The 22,564-nt window shown below is 37.3% G+C and overlaps 1 protein-coding gene across 6 annotated transcripts in view; it reads right to left on the reverse strand.

The window, feature by feature from the left end:
- The window catches only part of crtc3 (CREB regulated transcription coactivator 3), a 73,620-nt gene that overhangs the window by 34,100 nt on the left and 16,956 nt on the right, over nt 1-22,564 (reverse strand). For 5 of the 6 annotated variants that reach the window (XR_001311301.1, XR_001311300.1, XM_014021416.1 and 2 more), the window contains exons 3-5: nt 20,987-21,115; nt 14,995-15,056; nt 3,824-3,886 (exon numbers count right to left, since the gene is read on the reverse strand). Coding sequence is in view for 4 of the 6 variants with exons in the window: in XM_014021416.1 (XP_013876870.1) it covers nt 3,824-3,886; nt 14,995-15,056; nt 20,987-21,115 (254 nt within the window). In the remaining 2 variants the exon portion in view is untranslated. The remainder of the gene's footprint in view (nt 1-3,823; nt 3,887-14,994; nt 15,057-20,986; nt 21,116-22,564) is intronic. The other variant, XM_014021417.1, reaches the window with a different exon arrangement.

The raw sequence follows: 22,564 nt of genomic DNA on the forward strand, positions 1-22,564 counted from the left end.
GTATATATGAAGTTTAAACAGACAACTACAAAAGGGAGATACTTTGCAACATTTTACGGGAAAATATGAGGGTATTTAATTTCCTTTAAAATATAATATTTAATACTAACAACACAAGAAAAACAAGTTTGCAAAAATKACACAAGTGACGGGTCTGGGAGATTTTACCATCACCAGATTGATAAACCTGAAACTGTATTATTCAAGGAATAATCCACAAAATGTGGATAAACTTTGACTCATYTGAACTTGCGTTTGGTTAAAGGAGCCACTGATGCAGAGGAGTATATTCTTATGGCTGCACAATATTAGAAAAACACACTTTTGAATTATTTTTAAATACTACAAAGACTATATCACTTGCAAAAAAATGACTTTCCTCATTGCAGTCTCTGTTTTTGTCATTACATTGCTCATAAATATTCTCTATGTGTTGGGGCATTTTATCCAAAAACATTTACATCAGCTGTGTAGATTTAGGACAGAAGAGATCATCTAATATCTATACAAATTATTGGGATGCAGTTTGTGTACGTCAGTTACTGAAATCTTTTGTAACATTGTTATTGCAGTGACCATGTGCTTTTAGTAATCTGTGAAGCCTTCATTGTAATTTTGGAGAAGCAAGCTACCATAAGGTGAGGTATTTTCACAGCAGGACACTGGCACAACACATTTTGCACAACTTCAATAAAGTCAGCTTATCTGGCCCGCCTGCAGTTTTAACTGATCAAAAATATATTGAGCATCATGAAGAGACTTTCATGTCAATAATAAAAACTATTGAGCTGCAAAAATCTCGAGCCCTGTTCAGACCTTGCACTAACATTCATCTTGGACCATTTTATTGCGTTTTTACTCCAAACGTCTTTGCAGTCAGATGTCAATTACTCACTCTGTTAGCAGATAAAAACAAATCTGTGTCAAATCAGTGTAACAGGACTGCTGATATTTCTGTAAAAATAACAATATAACAAGCATCAGAACTACATTGTTTTACATTTACAAAGATTCACTGTAAACGTACATCAATGATGAATTTACTTATGTGAATATGTGATTTACAGCTGCTGAGACCGTTGTCCTGTGATTGACACAGCTCAAATAGCTTACAGTGACCACAGTGGGTCCAAACAATCCAAACCATCATTAAACTAAATGAAAGAAAAAAGCAGATAAGCAGCATTTTGCTAATCTCAAGGAAACCAAGCAACAACTCTGCTCTTTCAGTGGGGTCACAGCAGTTCAATAGGAGGTCTGATATTACAATGGAGCTCTGGACAAACTGTTATTAGACTACCAAACATCTGCAGATAAAAGGGATCCGGTTCACCTTCATAGGTGGTTTAAGTGAAGATGTTTTCAAAGCAAACCGAGTCTGTTCACAAATTTAGCACTAGATGAATGAAACAAGGTGATAAGATTTAGCAAGAATGGACACAAATTCCTCTAAAACCAAAACTTCATATCTATCTGAAGAGTCTTGGAATAATGTGGTAAACAGGCCTCTAACTCAGTGTTTTGTCAATCTCTATGTGGTTTTTTTATAAGTATAATTTTACGTATCTTCTTCTAAATGGAATAAAAYGAGTCAGATAAAGCCCAGAGTCATTGCCCTTACATTTATGTCAGGAAATAAATGTTCAACTTACCAGTTTAGGAAGTTGTTTTATTTTAGATTTTTTTTTTTCAGTATTTGCACAAGCTCCTTTGAAATGACCCTTGTCTTAGTTGTGTCTTAATAATTCTGAACTGATCTGTAAATCAACTTTTACATGTTTTTTTTTATTATTATTTGGTGGTAGGCCTTCAAGCACACAGAATGATTCAGCTCACTAAAACTCAGAGCTGTCTGTACTGAGCCCCATAAGGTCTTTTTAAATTCTTTTCACACGTCGTTCTTATTTCTCCAGTCCACTTTAGTAAAGTGGTGCAATCACAATTATGACCAATTCAACCTGATGGCTTTTATTTCAAGGCTTCTGTTACGCTGTCAATTACTACAGAGAGATGAAACCTGAAAATGACTGTTGGAAAAATCCTTCATGATCACATTTTTAAAACTTTAATAAAATTTGAACAAGTGAATAAGTTCAAATGTAGCTAGATTGGATATATTGTGCAAGCAGGACACAGTAATCTAAATACTGAAATACATTTGTAATGTTTTAAAATAAATCTTTCTTATATATGGTAATTATTAAATTCCATTTTTGACTTTTTAAATACTTTCACATATCCAAATTAGTTTTCTTTACATCATTTTATCTGGATATTACTTTAACATAAGACAAATTCCCAAAGGTTTATGCAACACTAAAATTAAAACAAAATAATAAAAACCCTGAATTAAAACCTCAAATTCCTTTGAATTTGTAATTCCTTTTTTCTACTTATTGACTTTAACTCTGGACTTCACTTTAAGATAAACTCTTCATGTTTTTAAGAGGATAAAAATATGAACAACAATATGAATAAAATGTTTCCTTATGCTGCTTCCTACTAAATAAGCATTTACGCACAAATAGAAATTCAAAATGTCTAAATCCCAGTGGGAAAAAGGAAGGAATAATTATAAAAAGCCAAATTTTATTGTCAAAATAAGTTTGAAAAACAAGACAAACTTGTAGAAAATTCACATATTTCTTCATAAAATGTAAAACTTCTAATGGTAAACTCCAGCAAATAACAATAAATAAATAAATAAACAAGTAAAACTTTAAAAAATACCCCAATTCTGAGGTGCAGTGAATGCAACATGTTTTCAAAGTTGGGAGAAGAAAATGATGAGGAGCCTGGATTTCTTCCTCTGTGGAATCAGAGGAAAAGTGAAGTTTCTTGCAAATCTGAAAAGTTCACTGCTTAATATATTTTTTACAACTTTCAGGCCTAAAAAATATGTGTTCTTTTGCCAAGTTTGCCAACTATCCAGCACAGAAAAATATGAAAAATTTAATGCATCTTTTATAAATATTTCAAGATTGTTGGAACTCTTTTGTTGAATGAAAGACACATATGCTTTTGAGGGAAAAGGTGCATTTTCCACCAAAACCTAAGCACAGGTTTTTGCTTGCCATGTGGATACTTCATAATCTAGTAAAGTAAAACAGGCAAATTCTGATTTTTTTTTATTGTAAAACCGATGATTTAGAAAAATTCAGTCTCTTATTATTTGTATTATTGCATAACACATTTAAATTAAAGGGCTAAAATGGGTTAACTTTATTTTTATAGAGTTTGCAAATAAAAAACAAACTTTTAAAAAGATTTTTAAAGCCAACTATGATACACACTTGATATTTTAAGATTTAAAACACAAGATTTATTTCAACATAAACTGGACAGAATTCAAAACCTCAGAAGTCCAATGAGAACACAGTAAAAAATAATACAGTTTAAAAGCTGTGTAAAAATGCTGAAAGTAAGAAAATGTTAATAAGGAGACTTGATGTTAAGCTTCATGTGGGCCGTAAGTCCTACAACTTGGTTAGTAAGACAAAAGCTCGTCATGTTTTAGATTGAAAAGATGAGTGGGACAGCACAAAGAGAAAATATGATGAATAAATCCATCATAACGGGCTGTGGGTGAGCCGTTATGGATGTCCATCAAAGGAAATCTTTGAAAGAAAGGAAATGATTACTGAGATGCGAAAAGACAGTTGCAGATTTGTTAAAGAGAGAAACCAAGTAATCATTAAAGAGATTGCAAAAAGACAAAAAGCCGAGTTGTTCTGTGTGAGCGGATGTGGGGGTGGGGCGAAGCAGCAAAGACAGACTGAGGAAACAGAGAGACTGGAGGAGGCATGGAAGGGTCAAGGGTCACCTGTTGAGTTGTGATATTAATCTAAACCCAGGGCGTTTTTCCTCAGTCCATGGCTGCTGTTCCCTTCAAAGACAGAGGAAAACCATGACAGATAAATTTACTTGGAGAAAGCAGAACCCCTGCTGAGAAACATTACAGGTTTGTGTAAACTGAAAGAAAGAGAGAAAGAGGAAAATATTCAAAGTCAAAACAATTTCACTTGTTTAGGAAAAATGAGAAGAAAAACAGTGAGTGAAAGAGACAAAATGATGCACACTGCTCTGGAGACATTTATAGGCTCCTTCGTAGGAGAACTGGTGCAATGCAATCATTCATTCATTAAAAATTAATAATATTTATAATAATTGTTTTTAATGTATGAAAAGACAGAAAAAAGACTCAAAAAACAAATAACAGAAACAGCTGTTAAGTGATTTAAATTGATATGTTAAGAAACATTTTCAAGCAGGTTAAAACCCAGTAAAACAGAATTTCTTCCAGTGTTCCTACCTTCAAATCACAAATTAACACGTGAGTACAATGTAATGATTGAAAACAGGAATATAAGACAACAGAGTTGGATCAACCTGTTTGGGGCCAGTGGGTTATAAAAGCTGAGAGCCCATCACTTGACATCTACATACAGTACACCTGTCTGAATCCTCACATCAGGCAAACACCAGTTACAGCAGATAATATGTCTTCAGGGTTTGAGCTGGAGTAAAGACTAAATAAAATGACTGATTTCAGAATGTGTTTCTCGGAGTTTGCAAGAGAGACGGTGCAATGTGCACATTTATATTCACTGTTTTTCTGCATCAACTGGACCGGAACGCTTGACTAAAGGGTCTACAGTTTACTACATTCAAACCTTCAACCAGTAGATGAAAAAATAAAAAAATACATTCAAGCTACTTCAAACCAGAATTTTGATGCATTTTTCTAGGGATGTCCGATATTATCGGTCCGATATTGGCATAAAAATGTAATATCTCTACATATCTGTATCGGTTTTTCTTTCGATACCAAAAGCCCAATAAATTAATGCCTGAATTTGACCAAAATATGTTAAAAGCTTGTGTTCCAGAGACATTCACTGGTGCACAATTGATGACATCAGCAAACTGGATTATCTCAGGGAGAGCATGATTCAAACTATTGTTTGAGACAAAATGTTATTAAATAGGCACTTTTTCCATAACTTCAGTGAAATGGTTTTTATTTTGTACAGACAATGTTTACCTGTGGAATGCATCTAGTGGGGTATCACAGTAAAAGCAGGCAGAATGTCCCTGACAGGAGATATGGGATGTCAGCTTAATATCGGTTTGTAATATCGGTTAATTACGGAATCAGAAATTAAGTGTTGAACAATATTGTCATATCGAATATCGGAAAAAAGTCAATATCGAGCATCTCTACATTTTTCCTTTCCATGCAGTTCTGAGTAGGGTTATTGATCTGAGGCCAATACTTTATGTATCTCAATACACTAGTACTAGATATAATTCTTTACAACAAGAGTGTCAAACTCATTTTCATCAAGGGCCACATGAGCATTATGGTGGCCCTCGAAGAGCCAGTTGTAGTTAACTTTGACATTTCATGTTTAACTTTGACTAAACAGTGTTTTAACACGTCCTCTTTTAAACACTGATAATAACTAACTGTACGACTGACTAAATCTGAAATAAATACAAAAATATTATTAAAAGCAAAACTAATAAAGTTTTACTCACTGATGAGTTTCTAGTGAGTAGCTAATATGCATTATGACAGATTTATTTAATGGTTGATGCTGACTTTAAAGCAGCTTATTTTCAGACATTAATACTGTGCTATCCAACTAAATTGCTCAGTTACATCAACAGGTCATTGGCAGGACAATTGTTATTTTCTTTCACCTTATAAATAATTAACTAAATCCGTCATAATGCATATTAGCTACTCACTAGAAACTCAGTGAGTAAAACTTTATTAGTTTTGCTTTTAATAATATTTTTGTATTTATTTCAGATTTAGTCAGTCGTACAGTTAGTTTTTATCAGTGTTAAAACACTGTTTAGTCAAAGTTAAACATGAAACGTCAAAGTTGATTACAACTGGCCCTTCGAGGGCCAACATAACACTCATGTGGCCTTCAGTGAAAATGAGTTTGACACCCAGTGGTATACAGTATTTTAGAGTCCAGGGAAACACCCAAGARTATTGGAGTTTCAAAGTTGTCCTCCTAAAAAGCATTACTTGTTTAATCAGAAGAGCAAATCTATCGGAGTGGCCTGCTAATATTCGATATCCTTTTATGTATTTCAGCACGTGAGGAATAATTTAAAAGCAGAGAAACTGAGTGTGTATGTGTGTGTGTGTGTGTGGGGGTGTGTGTGTGTGTGTATAACACAGAGACATTACCTTGCTAAGCAATGCTGGTCACACTACGACTGATAATTATATTTAGAAATATGACGCAGGCAACGGAATGCAGAGTAGTTGTGGCACTCCTGTCTGAAAACAAATCTCCAAAACAAACTCGCACAATGAATGCAAATTTTTCTGATCTTTGTTATCATGAGCTTTAAAAAAAAGAATTGGATGTTAAAAGTCAAACCACATAAATTGATCTGGGGCATGGCACATTTTTGTTGGTTTGCTTTTTTTAAAAAGCAAAATGTAAAGCCTGGTTTGCTGAAGTGTGGTGCTTATGGTTTTTTGATAAATAAAAGATTGCCATGAAGAATAAAACCCCTCAAGAATCCAAACACAACATCTCCCAAAGAGGCAATGGTGGAMATTTTTCTTTTTCCTTTTTCCTCTGGAAGGCCTCTACTCCACATTCTCTAGGGACATTTGGCTGAGAATTCATCCCAAGAGAGGTTGGTACATGAGCAGCAGGCCAAAGATGGGTGAATGAACGAGAGGAAGGGCGTGGGACTGAACAGAGGCCAAACAGATGGCCTCTAAGGGGATGCAGAACTGTACTCAGGTCTGATATCTCAAGACCCCTGTTAGAACATAAAAATCCCAGCTCAACTCACTGCAAGTGTGCTCAATTGGTAAAGATTTAAAAGAGGGGGGAAAAAAGTTAGAAAATTCAGGGAGATGATAAAATCTATAGGCCAGGAAGCTGGTCAGGGAGCGGTTAAAGGCTATGTGAACAGCTCCACTCTTCTGGATTTCTGTGATGCTTGGTAGTCTCTCAGACTGGTCCAATGATTTCAGTTTATGTTACCACAGGAAAAAAAGCTTAAAACAGTCATGGCAATGCAAAGACACAGAAAGTATTAATAGAGTATATAATGTAGAAAATATCCCAAATAGCTTCATAAATAGTAACAGAAAAGAGTGAATCCATTTGAGCATTCTTCCTCAACATATCAGTTATCTAATCTACCCGGGGTGGGGGGCCCGGGGTACTGTCGGATGCAGCATCGCTCAAGTTTATTCGTTTCCTTTATCCTTCCTTTGCACAGGTCAAAATATGTAGCAGCTAACGGTACAACACCTTGTTGTAGCCTGGACCTATTTTAGGGATGCACAAATAGGAAACCAAGCAAACATACAGCATCTACTGTATTTATTCATGTATAAAACTAGAAATTTAACCCTAAAAAACATCCTTAAAGTGTGTGTGTGTGGGGGGGGGGGGGTATTATTCACGAGTTATTGGTGATTAGATGTTTTATGCTTCTTAAGTTCAAAAAATGATGATCATATTACGCTCAAGATTGTATTATACATGAATAAATACAGTATATCTATATTTGTTATTATTCTCTTTAACAGAGCATATGGTTTGGAAAAAAGAGGGATATGTTATCGCTAAATTCGAGGACTTCAGTTGAAATGTCTAAGCTGAGGTAATTCCTGGTTTAATAAAAGATAAGAGGGAGAGCTGCTCCACAGAGGTGAGTTCTCCTGCACACTTTGATGCTCGCTTTGTTTCTAAAAGCTCGCGGCAGGACAGGTGTAGCAAAAGTGATCAAAAAAGTTTGAGAACCACAGAGGCCATTTTGATGACACAGAGATGAATAACATGTTGAATATTTTTAGTCTCTAATTCATTAAGCCTAATTTTAAAGTGGAAGACATTGAATGTGTTATTGAAAGGAGCAGTAAATTATAATTTCAGCATATTTTTTCTCAGTCGTGYTCCTGAGCTGATCTGAGGAAACTTACAGATGTTTGCTGTGGTGAAACAGTTAAAACTCTCTGTGGCTCTTGTCCATAACTGACTAAATAATGAAGTGCAGATGTAGCTGGTGTTGTAAACACTTACCGCCCTGCTCTCCCGTGAGACAGAAAAGAAGAAAAAAAGTCTGCTTCACAGTACAACAACTCAAGTGCATAAAACGTTTTACATGGTAATGAGGAGGGTGCTTTGTTGTGTATCAAAGAAGAAATTTCTTTATTAGAACCTCAAAAAAGCCTCAGAAAGCTTCAAGATTTAGATTTCCCATTTCCTCCACAACAATGTGTTGGGTCTTTTGTTTTGTTTTTGCAGCTACTGCAACACTGGTAAAACAAATGTGATATACACTCGATTGCCAAAAGTATTGGATCACCTGTCTTGACTCACATGAGCTTAAGTGACCTCCCATTCCTAATCCATAGGGTTCAATATGACGTTCATATTCCACCCTTTGCAGCTAGAACAGCTTCAACTCTTCAGCTGCATTTACATCAAACACGTTTTGAGCATCAGGAGCATCTGGTTTTTATGCAAAGTCATTGGTGGACATGCATCTAGGGGGGTCTAGAAGCCGAGCAGTGTTTGGTGAGCGTCTGGTGCGTTWTGAGCAGTGCGTTTCGAAGCGTTTCCCACGTTTTGAGTGTTTTCCGTGGGTGTGGCGCATCCAAAGCATCTGACACTCGAGTTGGAGAATCTGCACTTTTGCTGCTCGACACGTCGCATCAACCAATCAGAGACTCTGCTCAGTAACGTACTGGTGACGGGCCGGAAATACTGGAAGCCCGGGAAATCGGGTCACACAAACAAYGGAAGACAAACTGATAGTCCGATCGTTTATGATCATTCCAGTGTCTATTACCGTGATGGAAATAAAAAGGACTTTGCCTAGAGGACRATTAGTGAGGAAGTCGGCATGTCTGGTAAGTTATGTAAACTACGGTTAAAAGGGCTCCTCTCGTACGTCTACATTCACATCAAATGCATCTGTCCTCACTGGACACCAATGTCGGGAGTCGTGCATTTYGAGACTTTTGGAGGCGTGCAAATGCAGCATTCTGAATGCTGTCCACAAGGTTTAGGAGTGTGTTTGGGGCAGGGGTGCCCAACCAGTCGATCGCGATCGACCGGTAGCTCGTCCGCTGGTTCCGGTCGCTCACAGAGCGCAACCTTGCTCTAACAGCTGACGAGCCAGCTCATCAGCTAAGAGCAATGTTGCTCTCCGGCCCGGGACTCATGTCCGCTCGCTGAGCTCTCCTGCAGAAGCAGTGGTGGTGGGAGGCGGGAGGAGTTTACATTCCAGCCTTGAACATGCTCCCTCCGCCCTCCCCAGCTAACAGAAGACGAGCCGGCTCGTCAGCTCTGCTCAAAGACGTAGTCTCGCGAGTTTTGGGTGCTGTGAAACAGCACTCCGAACATGATCTTGCGAGACTTTAGGGTCATGTGTTCACAACATAGCAGCGAAGCGGAAAAAAATGAATGAAAGACAGCTAACAAGCAAATAAAAACTTATTATTTTCACCTGGAGTGGGAAGAGGACTCATTTGTAATTTGAGCGCTGCCTTGGCTTGTCCAAAAAGGATAACATGTAACTGCATTTCTTTCAAAACAATACACAAACGCTATGAGATGGATTTCCCCTCCTAAGCTAAGGTAAGGCTACTAATGCAACCCCGTACCTGCCTCAACACAAAAAAACACTGCGGAAAACGTCTTTCAGCAATGACGAAGTTATGAAAGAAGCGTTTGATGCTGCAGATGTGCTTTTCCGTGATTTTAAAAATAAAAATGAGATTGTGGCTGCTATAAAGACGTGCAGTTGTCCACCAGGATGGATGGATGTGTCCAAATTCGTGATCATGTTTCAGATGGACTGCTCTGGTGTTGAAAATGAGGTTTTGACTCTGCAAAATGACACTGGGATCAAATCCAGAGAAAAAGTCACATGGATGGAGAGTTCTGGAGTCAGCTTTCTCTCACATGAAAATCATCAAGTCCAAGAACAGATCCACAAAGACTGATGATCATCTGGAGACCTGCCTGCACCTCTCACCCACCTCATACTGCCCACCTATGAGACCCTGGCCTCCTCTCAGTGTCAGAAGTCCCACTAAGGTAGACATACACTTATTTTTATATAGACTGAATAAAATGTTGGATTGTGTATTTGAAAAGTTTTAAGTGAACGGTGATAAAACTAAATGCMTCCTTTAGCAGAGCAGCTCGTTAGCTGCACGTGCATTTCATAAACACACATTCATAGTTGTGATTTCTTGTTTCTGTGTGCATATAATTATATAATCTTTATGCCAAAAACCCCTTTGTCATTTAAAACACAATAAAAAACCTCCAACGATACTTTACTTCAACAAAAAGACTTGTTGTGCAGTATACACTGATTTGTCTTAAATAATAAAGCAATAGAAAAGCAGTTATCTTACTAGATGTAAACTTTATCAGGATAAACTAATTGCATTAGATGCTAAAAATCATAAGTACAGATGCACACAGGTAAATCAAATTTCAGCATAACGCCTCTGAAATCTAAAAACAGCTTCCAAAGATAATTAAAGTTGAATATGATAATAGAAAAGTTATTTTCTTTTTTGTTTAAATTTCAAAACAAAATTTTTAGAGCTGTAATCATAATACCATCGTACCGTGAAACCATGATATTTTTGCCCAAGGTTATCATACCGTCATAATTTCATACCGTCCCATGCCTATTTATAAGTGATTTTATCTACAAAAGTGCTCATGTTTTTCCACATAGATTTCTTTCTTATTTAATGTTGATCTGACTTATACTGCATTGATAGTCAGTATTGGGCTCTGAGGATGCCTTTGAGCCTACCAGCTAACATTTACTCTGTTTACTTTTAATATTTTTATATTTATTTTATTATATGTAAATTATTTGACCAAAATATTAGCTAAAAGAATTAAAAAGTGAGGCAAACCGTTGTAGGGGATTTTCTGTGTGAAATTAGTATGTCCTCTTGAGTGTAGGTTTTCTCAGACAGACCATAATCATGATGGTTGTCTGTCTTGCTTGTCTCTGTGTCCCTGTGAAGGACTGTCCAGCAACCTGGTCAGGGTGTCCCCCTCCTAGCACACAATGACCACTGGAGTTAGGCAGCAGGTGGTGTGCAACACTGAATGGAAAAGCGGTCAAATAWATAGGACACAGGTGCACTGCACCCTTTTGGTTTTGCTCTGATTGCTAAAAATGCAAGATTTTGTATTTTTTAAAGGTTAATTTTTTTCTCAAAACTGGACTTTAAATCAGAGCATGAAGTGATTTATGACAAACTGTGAAGCGTTAAGTTTATACACCTTAACCTTTCAGGGAGGTGATTCTGACCAGCAAAGCTCACACAACTTAAACTAAATGTTTCTTGTTTAACTAATATGAAACATTGTAAGCACTAACAGAGCTTTGAAGGACGTTAAGCCTATGACTCAGATTTATACAATGAAAGAGAGACAGACACCTTCTTTTTTGAAATTAAAAATATTTTATGTGCTGAAATAAAAATCAAAAACTTGCCATAGAGCTTTGTAAATCACTCTGAAGCAATATTATGTGTTTCTCAGGCATATATTTAAATTCTATACAGTAATAAAGTGTCTATGTCACCTTTATAAATAAACTAAAACTCTTCTTCTCATCATTTCTGTTTCTAAACACCTTGAAATAGGTTTCTGTCTCTTTAAGTTTCTGTCTCTTTTGGTTTCTGTCCTTCCGCTTCTATCCCACCCATTTCAACACGTGGGGGGTGGTACGCACATGCGTTGTGGGGGTGTGGGGGTGGGGGCTGTGATACGGAAGCTCAGTGTAGTTTACTTGGCATCTGAAAACACATTTCCTCAAAAGTATTTTGAATTTGAAAAGGGCTGCACTCCGAAGTAGTGTTGGGAGCTCAGCAGACAGTTTCAGTTTCACCAGTTGTTTGCTTTGTTGCTGCAGAGAGCCTGCAGGAGTCATGGGCGGGGTGTGAAGGGTGGGGGAGTGCTGAGGAAGCTCAGCTTGGAGAGACAGCCCAGAGGAGGAGCTGATCCCAAAAAGCGGTTCTAGTCCCAACCGGTGGTTTTTGCTCCCTTGCCTGGCTGCCTCAGGTCACTACAGGGTTTCTAAGACTCTGGGCATGTTTTTGATGACAGGATAACATTATAACATGATATAAAACTCTAAAAAGTTGATTTTACATGATATAGCCCCTTTAATAATTGTGATTGTTCTGTGATTTAAAATATTTGTGAAAGAATAAATTCAGCGTTATAGAAGTCTTAGCAAAGACTTAATGGTTCATTTTGATCTTCACTAATTCAACCAGCTGCCATTAAAAGAGCTCTCTACAACTGGTAAAATATTATTAATTCATACCAGTTCCCCAAAACCCAACTTTCAAATTACAAAAAAATCCTTTAAAATCCATTAAGGAAAGTTTGACATTATTAATATTTAGATTATTTTTGTTCACTTTAAATACTCTAACTTGCTTTCCTGAATGGTTTTTCACATTGTCAAAGTTTTAAAGTGGGACCTCTTTGGTTTGTTATACAGATGCTGGTTGTTGGCATGTCAAGTTACAGCTCCAATCAACAAAGTTTAAACACCCCGATTACCTCTTTTACAGTCTGATCTATATATGCCTGTAAATAAGGAAATACTTAAATATTAAATTATATTACATTAGTATATTATTAATACTTAACAGAGATTATTAGACAGTTTATTAACATTGCAGCCAGTTTGACAATCAGGATAAAGCAGTGGAGAATGCATCAGTGTCCTGACACAACCTTTAGTAAAAGGATGCAGGTCATGTGTAAATCTCAACATGTTTAGAAAGGGAGCTCACACACCACCTAAACTAACAAATAATATATGTAAAAGAATCAGTGACTAAACCAGACATGTTGGAAAACTCCTGCATGTTCCGATTCAGACGATTTGGTTAAAAAAAACGACAACCAAACAAACAAGCTAGAATTCTGTTGGTGATTTTGTTTGCCTAGAGTCGAGGGCCAAAATCTACAGCTGAGAGGGAAGTTTCTCCTTGTTGCACACTGTGACAACAATCTGCTGCAGGTTGGAGCAGGAGGCTAAATGCAGCCTGCAGAGACACGACAAAGTTGGTGCCAATCACAGAGCAGCATAGTTCAGATGTGGAAAATAAGGACAAGTAACAGTTTCTAAAAAAGTACAAGTCATAAAAGCTGCCAGACTCCCTGGGATGAATATAAATAAGGTTTTATGCAACACTGTCATGCTGTCGACTCATTCACAAGTAAAATAAAYAAACAAAAATGTTAGTGGGCTGCATTAAATGGAGTAAAATGACAGATGTTTTAAAGATGATATGATACAAGCTTGTGAATTTCTTTTTTTTTTTATGAACAAGAAAAGTGCTAATGCTTTCTTTATTATCCACCCCTCAATAAAAGGAGATGAGTTCTTTGTGCTGCATCTTTCAAAAAGTCATTTGAGGAGTCCTACAAATCAGGACTGTTTTTAAAGCAGCAGCACTGATATAAGAACACATTAAATAAATGTTAAATGTTCTGAACAGTTCTGGTTTTAGTCCTACACACCTGTTACATCTTAGTTTAATGGTCCGATTCTCATTACAAAACTTTAGTCTTGTTTTAACTGCCTACACTTTTTTATTCCTTTTCCTAGACTTCGGAATATTTTCAAACATACAAGGTTTAAAAATKAGCTTTTTTTCCAAACTGGACACCAACCAGGCTTTTGCAGACACTGGTTGGTGTCCAAAAATGTTGTAGCTCCAAATTGTTGGAACCAGACTCGAAACACCATCTGTGTGTTTTTGCTTTTAACTTTGTATAAACAGCATTTCACAATGCACTGTTTGTAACTGCATTGTTTTACACTTGAACTTAATTAACCAGTATTTGACAATTCATTTTTGTTGTAATTTGGCTCTAAAGAAATAAATTGAACTGAAATTTGTGACATTATCTTTTTGATTGCTTTTATTGATTTGAACTGATTTGAGGTCTTTTATTACACCAGTTTTGCTGACCTATTTTGATGCGAGTACTTTATTTGGTTGCATTGATGTGAAATGTGCTTCAGAAATAAACTTGGCCCGACTTGACTTCAGTGGAGTCAGCTTCCAGTCCTTTGTGCCGCCCGTCTCTCAGAGAAACCCACTTGCTCTGAGCGCGCTGACGTCTGGTTGCTCTGTGAAGACATTTGTCAGCCAACCTGTTCTGTGCCATCAACAATGAGAGGGCGTGGACCTTATCCATTTACACAGTACAAGCTGTTACACTGCGCTCAACACTGAGCTCGGCCAGCGTCTGTGTCAGTGCTGTGGAAGAAGACGAGGCAGCGCAACTGGCGGCCGGCCAGGCCAGCATACTAAACACAAGAGTGGAAACAAAGCAGCGAGGCTGACGAGGAGAGAGGAGGAGCTTGGCTGAGCTTTTTATCACAGGCCCATAATTCACTCCCCTTGTAAACACGGAGGAAAAGCTGTCTACCAACACACTGCTGCTTTACGTAGGCACACTCGGAGCTGAATAAAGGATCCYGTGGCTCACAAAACCAGCTCAAATAAGCCTGTGGTTCTCCAGTTTGAATTTCAGCTAAACTGGAGATTCTGTACTGCTAAAAACTGACAACACTGAATCTGTGAACAGTGGAGTGTCTGCTGCTGGGCATGACCTTTAAAACTAAAGACTATCTGTCAAACACTTTCAGTCAGAGGCAGCCTTCCCAGGGTGAACGCAGCATTCTCACACTTGAAACATTTGAGCAGAAACAACAAAGACCAACAACTCCACCCATCCAGCAGCCCTTCCCTTTCATTCACTCAGATTGTTGTTTGATCAGGTATGGCTGGCGTCTGAATCTGGACAGAAAATACTGGTCGATCCAGAGAGGCCCAGCAMAGGAAACACGCTGGCAGGAGGAAATAGATCCTGATACAGAAGAAGAAAAGCCAAAAACACGGTCGGCGATAGTGGCGCTTACCTTCTCCAGTTGTTGTCTGGAGGTGGTGACAGGTACACGGCTCCATAAGGAGAGCTCTCCACGTGCAGCTTTAGTTAAGGAAATTACCATCACAAACACAAAAACAATACTGCAAGGTCAACAAGGTTACCTTCGCACAATGAACAAAATGAGCATTAAGTTTTACTACAGATGCTGWAAGTACACTGATACATTATTCTTCTGTTTCTGTTGCAAGTTTTACATCATATTTTCTCCAGTTTTTGAAACATTCGTTCATAAAATGTAAACACATGCCTCTTAATAAATAATAGTGTGTTTTGGTAGCAATGCAACCTAAAACATAAAGAAAAATCACAGAAAGTACATAGAATTCCACACAGACAGCAAGTATCAGAAAGTTGGATAAACTGAAATGACATTTTCATTTTTAACWATTTTTATGTACGGTAAAACAAAGTTTTACGGCACCCTTTAATTTTTATTCTAAAATGTTCTAGTTGTTAATAAAGTCTTTCTGAACAGTAGAGGTTGCTTTCTTAWTATTCAATGAAAACAGTGAGAGCGTTATTTGATTTACTGCGTACAGCTTGAACAGAGTTCCTGATCTTACTTAAGGAAGTGTGGAACATCAGGAGCATGTTTTGTCTTTCTGGGAATTGCCCTTACAGTGTGTGCGAGCTGAGCACCTCTGCTCTGGAAACAGTCTCAGACATGTTGATTAGACATGGAGCTGGAGCAAATTAAAACAGAGCCACAGAAGGCCAATCACTGTCCTGAAAAGCTTCTGTGTACACTTTGAATCTATTATTATCAGTAGAGGGGTAGAGTTATAGAACCCAGGGGTCTGCTGCTACTCAGCACGTTTAATGCAAATCAAGCAATAAATCCTAAAAACACACAAAGTGGAGAGGACTACAATATTACTAACGTTTGTTCAAGTAATTAGACTGACAATATAAAACAAATYCTGACGTGGATACATTCTGATGTGCTCCTCTGGCACGAACAATGTTAAAACCAGTATAAATCCACACTAAGCGTTGGTTGTACACAACAGCAGCTGATTGGGACAAAATCTGAACTAGGTGTAGAAATACCTTATCACGTTTGCTTTACAAGTTTTACATTTTCTAGAATCAAATTTATTGATCTTGTGTTCAATTAGTAGCTCGTGGTAATCGTTTATTTTGAATAAAGTTTAGAGATATTTCTACAGGAATTTGTTTAAATACAACCCAATACTGAAACACGGGACGTTGTGTTAAGTGTGAACAAAACAGAATGCAATGATTTTCTAATCTTCCAAACCCACACTTTATTCACTTTTGAACATATAAAACATGAAATATTTAAACTAAGAAATAAAAACCTTTTTTGGCAAAAAAATAAGATAATTTTGTATTTTATAGAAAACACAGATCCCAAAAAAGATGGTACGAGGGCAACTAAAGTAAGTAAAAACAAGTGGTACAAATAAGAAACAGCTGTTTCAACAACACTGACCTGTTGCTAATAATTGGGTTTAATGGCAACAAGTCAGTCAGGAAATAAAACTGGGTATAAAAAAAGAATTTTAGGAGAGGCRGAGTCTCTCAGAAGTAAAGATGGATAGGTTCACTATCCTGCAAAACAACTGCATCTAAAAACAGTGCAGCAAGTTCAGAATGTTCCTCAACAAAAAGCTGGGGATTCTATGAATATCCCATCATCTACCGTTTATAGTTTCATCAACAAATGTCAAGAATCTGGACAAATTTGCATGTGAAGTACAAAGCTTAAAATCAATACAGGATGTCTGTGATCTTCAGGCTCTCGGGCGGAGCTACATTAAAAACAGGTCTATGTTTGTTTTGGACATCACAGCATGGGCTCAGGAATATTTCCACAAATCACTGTTGATGTCATCAAATGCAGGTTAAAGCTTTATCGTGTAAAAAAAAAAGCCATTTGTGAACAACATCCAGATACTTCTCCTGAATGCTTGCAGTAAACTTGTCTCAATTCTCAGTAATGTTTCCTTTCAATCCAACCTTTTCCTTACATCACATCTTACAGACAGAAGACTGCTCTGCCAAAAGTCTTTTTCATTAAAAATGTCAAATATTTACATAGTGAAGAAAACTCCAGATTTATTAAATCACATTTGCATAAAGTCTGACATCCCGTTTTACAGTTAAATACATTTTTAACAACCAATTCCAACCATCTGCCTTTATTTTCCTTGTTTCAATCCAATTGAAGGGGTTTCATATTTGAATGAAACTCATTGCAAACTATAAAATTAACCATAAAAGGCTATCCTGAACTGTATCAAATGATGCCGTTTAATTGTATTTACTAGTAGTGTTTCAGATCTACTGATAAGTAATTCTGAAATAAGAGTTTACATTATGAAAATGATGCACTCAGCTCAATCCGTTGAAAACCACATGGAAGCTTGACTCACATGACTGACCTACATAAGGGTGGCCATTATCTTACTAGGTTCAAAAAATACAGCAGAACTGGACAAGAGTACAGTTTAAAAAGACATTTAAGTGCAAATAGAGTGAATCTGCTGCTAAATAGAGAAGGAAAGAGAAAGATTGAATAAAGGTGGATTTATACTCCGTCATGATCTCACTGAAGTGGTTGTGAGATTTTCTTTCTCATATAAACATTTTACACTCTAAAGAGTGAGAATTTCTGGTAAGCCCCTTCCACTGAAGCATACAGACAGAAACAAAACAGTGACAGAACCATTGGCAAAGCAGATGTTTATGTTTGGTTGATGATAGAGGAGTTGGAAGAGGAAGATCTTGTGTTTGTGKTGTTAATCGAGGAAATGTGCAAAACTGTTGTGAGGTGACCACCAGCGTTTCTGACAGACAATGTAGGAATGTGTTTGGCAGAGGGAGACAGCACAGCCACAGAGAGACGCCTATTTCTCTGCAGCAAAAACTGTGCTATCTCCTTCCATGAGTTGTTCGAATATAATTATACAATTTATTCGACTCTCTTTGTATGTTTTGCTGTAACAATTGTACAGATGGTTGTATTTTTTAAATGCCTTGACCAGCTGCTCCACAGTTTAAGTGAATGAGAAAAGCATACTACACAGTCGGGCAAAATTGTACGATGTACAATTAATCGCCAATAAAACTGTCACCAATTATTATTTGCTAGTTTGCAATTATGGTAGTATCCTGTGGTGACATATTTTTATGTGACCTATTCTCACTATCAAGCSTCCCATAACCTAGCAATGGTGGAGCAGGTAATCCTAAACTAACAATCTGAAACACCACCATAAACCAGAGCACAAGGAAAGCCAGAAAATGTGGAACAAGTTAATATTATCATAATAAACTCAGTTAATAGTGGAAACAAATCTACTCAGGTGAAAATCAATCTGTCCCTTACGAGCAGCAAAGTAAGGGGTGGTAGGAGAGAACGTGAGCAGTGSCTGTTAAAATGAAGACATTAGTTTGACTTACGATTTTAAGYATAATTTTAGAACACAAGGTAACTGATCTTGACTCAAAAACATTCAAGTGCTAYTGYCATCTAYTGACAATAGCACTTGAAYGTTTTTGAGTCAAGATCATATTAATCATTTTCRGCTAAWGCTACAATTAATTGTGATTAATGTTTTTGTTGATATATCCCAACCCTAGTACTACAGCTGCTTTTCTGCATAAACAMACCCACAAAGTTCTGARCAACCATGCAATACGTGGCACATACCCCTGTGAGGAAAACGTTCTGCCAGCAGCTTGCTCACAGAAAGGGTTCTTGGGGGCAATTCAAGAACAAAAAGATGCAGTTTTAGTCACGCCATTACATCAGTGAGAACAGACATTGGCACGTCTAGTGGAGTATAAATCTGCCTTCAAACAAGAATAAATAATGGGGATCAAACATGGTGGTGAAGCAGCMGAAAAACTGAATTTGGCTTTTAGAAGAATCACAACCTTTGCAAAACATCTTCTAGACCCTTAAGTTTAGCGTGTTGATGCTTTTTTTTTTAACTCAATCACATCCTGTTTCCACAGGATGTAGTAGTTGCAATCATTTACATATTTTGCTTACTGTTTTTTTGTTAATTTAAATACACATGAAACATCAATACAAACAGTGCAGGTTTTGCTTTTTTTATCTGTTTTTTGACCAGTTGACAAGGCATTGCAATGAYTACCTCTAAAAGGGTTACTGTTATTTTCAGCTTTATGATTTTAACATCTAAGAGCATCAACAGGAATTAACATTGTACAGGAAGTGGAGATGCAGATGTAAAGTTAAACTAGATACCGCATAGCGTGACATAATGACCCCCGCACGCACAAATGCACCAGAACTCAGAAGTCTTTATTCCTAATAAATATCATGCTACTAGGTCAGGGGTCTGCAACCTGCGGCTCTGGGGCCACATGTGGCTCTTTGGTCYCTCTGCAGCGGTTCTTTGAAGCTTTGACCAAAGCTAATGTGAGATTAAATTTTTTTGATTAGGTTTAGCAGTTTTTCTGTCAAATTTCTGTCAAATGCTAACAAATATGTGACCAATACAAAACAGCGGAACATGCTGATTAGATCACGCTAGCAGCCCGTAGCCACTTCAATAATCCAACTTCCAGCCAAAGTTTTTCTTTGATCTTTCTCTCAAATCCGTCAGTGTTATCTATAAGAGTAAACTAGATGATAACAAGAATGCAAAAATATATATATATATGCTTACATAGTTCAGCTGTAGTATTAGTTTTTATTGATTTTGTTTATTTACAGCATTTTTCTTTTTTACATTAATATGTTTTACTTTTGTTTTGAAGTATAAAAATATTTTAAAAAACATTAAAAATCACTATACATTTTTATTCCTATAACATCACCCCACTGGCCAGAAAAGCCTCGCTTCAACAAACTCAAACTGGCCCACRGGCCACCAGTTGATAATCACAGTTGTAGCATGTATTTTGGCTCAGGACACATTTTATCAGTAAGCCAGGGAGCAGAAAYTGCTCTTTTGAGAGTAAAGGTTGCAGACCCCTGTTCTAGGTGCATCCCAAAACTGTAGTGGCTTGGGCGGGTTTTTTTTATTTTTTTTTGGGGGGGGGGCATTGGTTGACCTGATAGATAGCCCCTCATCAGAGCTAAAGAACAAAAGAAAATCTGAAGCTCCTATGTTACATAGTTTTTGAGCAATTACTGTTTTTGTATGTTCAGATACCCATTTTTCAGATAAATTGGGGGGGGGGTACTGATTGGTGGGCCTGATGGATAGAGCTTCATCAGAGCTAAACAACAAAAGAAATCTGAAGCTYCTAAGTTTAACAGTTTCTGAGTTATAAGCATTTTTGCATGTCCTGACACCCGCTCTTTGAAAGGAGCCCCCTCCTCAAATATGGGGTCTATCGTAAAACCGTTGGCTGGCGCAGTGTAGGTCGAACTCATTTACAGCCCTGCCAAATTTCATGTTGATCGGTGCAGCCGTTTTTGTGCTACGGTTGACCAAAAATCACTGAAAAAAAAAGTACGAAAACAAAATGACTTCCGCTTAGCCTTCGCGTGCCGGCGTCATAATAAAGCCCATACATAACTACTCAACAAAATATTTTAAAGAAAACTTTTCTGCTTTTAGTCTGTCTGCTTTTTACATTACTAATAAACAGTGCACACAAATCTTTACTACTCTGCTTTTCACTTTTTAACATGCACATAAATCCAGTCTGACTGTGAATCTCTTCCTGTCAGGGTCTCTTATTGTAATGTTAGGCTTATTATCTGAGTGTCACGTTTATCTCAATGACTTATTCTACTTCTAGGGCAAGAAAACAGCTGCCAACGCTTGTGCTGTCACAAGAAAAACCACACCGTAGACAAACAGAAAACCAAACAACAAAAAGGACCAACCACATGGAGATCACAGACCTTTCTTACCACAAASACCAATCACCGGTTTGATCTTCTATGATCACACACAAGCATGTATGAGACTGCCTACTGTGTGGGAATTACTGTATGTTTGAAAGGATATCTGTCGTCCGTGTTTGTCGATGGGTCGGCGGTGGGGAGAGTTGATGCGGTTGCGGTCCCTGTGGACCCTCTCGACAAGTCCATGGTGGCGGGTGCCCCTGACTGAATCCAACCCTGAAGGAAAGCCACCCTGTACGAAACACAAAGAGTTTGTCTATAAGACAGAAGCTTACCAAAGCAGAGTAACAACAGGATGTAGTTATTTATCAAGTGTGGGKTTTTTTTTACTTCAAACACTAAAGATTTAATAAAGATTTGAAATTGAACTTTCTGCTCATATTAGAGCCTTTTAACCAAAACACTCTATACAACATTGTATTTAGGCCTTTCACTATAATCACATCATTGTATGACTGCAACTATTCACAATAACCCTAATCAGTTTGCTAAATTGTGATATTCTACACSAATCTCATAAATCGACCCAATAAATAAACCAACAAACTTTGTTCACGTGCAAATAAGGCCAATATTTGTGTTAACGGATGAATGAATAAACATTATACTGTTAAATTATTGTTAATTCTGTAACACGGGGAAAGAAGAAGAGAAGGTGAAATCTGCATTTTTTTAAAAGGGAGATCAGCATTATTTAGATTAACTGACTTAATCACATTTATTGTTTATCAGCTGGGGGCTGAATATGTCCATTACAGGGACTTTTCAATGGTAAATGGTAAAATGGTAAATGGTACTGAACTTATACAGCRCTTTTCAAGTCCCTCCGGACCCCAAAGCGTTTTACACTAACAGACATTCACCCATTCACACTCACATTCACACACTGATGATGGCAAACTACACTGTAGCCACWGCTGCCCTGGGGCACAATCAAAATACATTAAGAAAACAGACATGCTATTTGCMTTTTCAAGATTTATTACAAAAAAAAATTAAACCAACAAAATAAAAGCATTTGGCACCAGTAATCAGAGTTTTAGCATTGAGTAATTACTCAGTAGTTTGAACTGGATTTCAACGGTTACATTTCCCTGATGATTTAAAAAGACAACACTGGAACAGGAACTAATCTTTTAATGATCTGAAGGGAGACTTAGATTTTAAGTTTATCTGAAGCAGAAGGATATTTTGAACAAGATATTTGACTAAGATTTATGCAAGGACTTTGAAAAGTCCTACCTGTAAATGAGTCACAATAACTAATTTTGCTGGAAGATAAACTGTCAGAAATTATTACAATAAATGATGATATTGTTTGGAGACCACTAACATAATTTCACCAACTCTCCCCTTTATAAAGCTTACGGACGGTACCGGAACAGACATGGACCGAAGATTGGGAAAACACACAACAGCTGCTAAAGCTGTAACATTGCTACCCCCCTCCTCTATCCAAGCCAGAACAATTTATTCTTTATGCTTTTTCCTCTGGATTTATAAAATAATTGCAGTCACCTGCAAATAAAAAATAAATAAATAATCAATGGCAAACCCCAGGTTCTGAACAGTGCCTTGAGGGCGTCCTGAGGCGTTGCCAGCTGAAAGGAGGAGTCTGAAAACCGAAAATGCTCCTATAGCTAAAGACCCGTTCACGGGGCTCTTGTGCTACAGAGGTTAC

The sequence above is a fragment of the Austrofundulus limnaeus genome, unplaced genomic scaffold, assembly GCF_001266775.1.
Source record: "Austrofundulus limnaeus strain Quisiro unplaced genomic scaffold, Austrofundulus_limnaeus-1.0 Scaffold292, whole genome shotgun sequence".
In the NCBI taxonomy this organism is placed as follows: domain Eukaryota; kingdom Metazoa; phylum Chordata; class Actinopteri; order Cyprinodontiformes; family Rivulidae; genus Austrofundulus; species Austrofundulus limnaeus.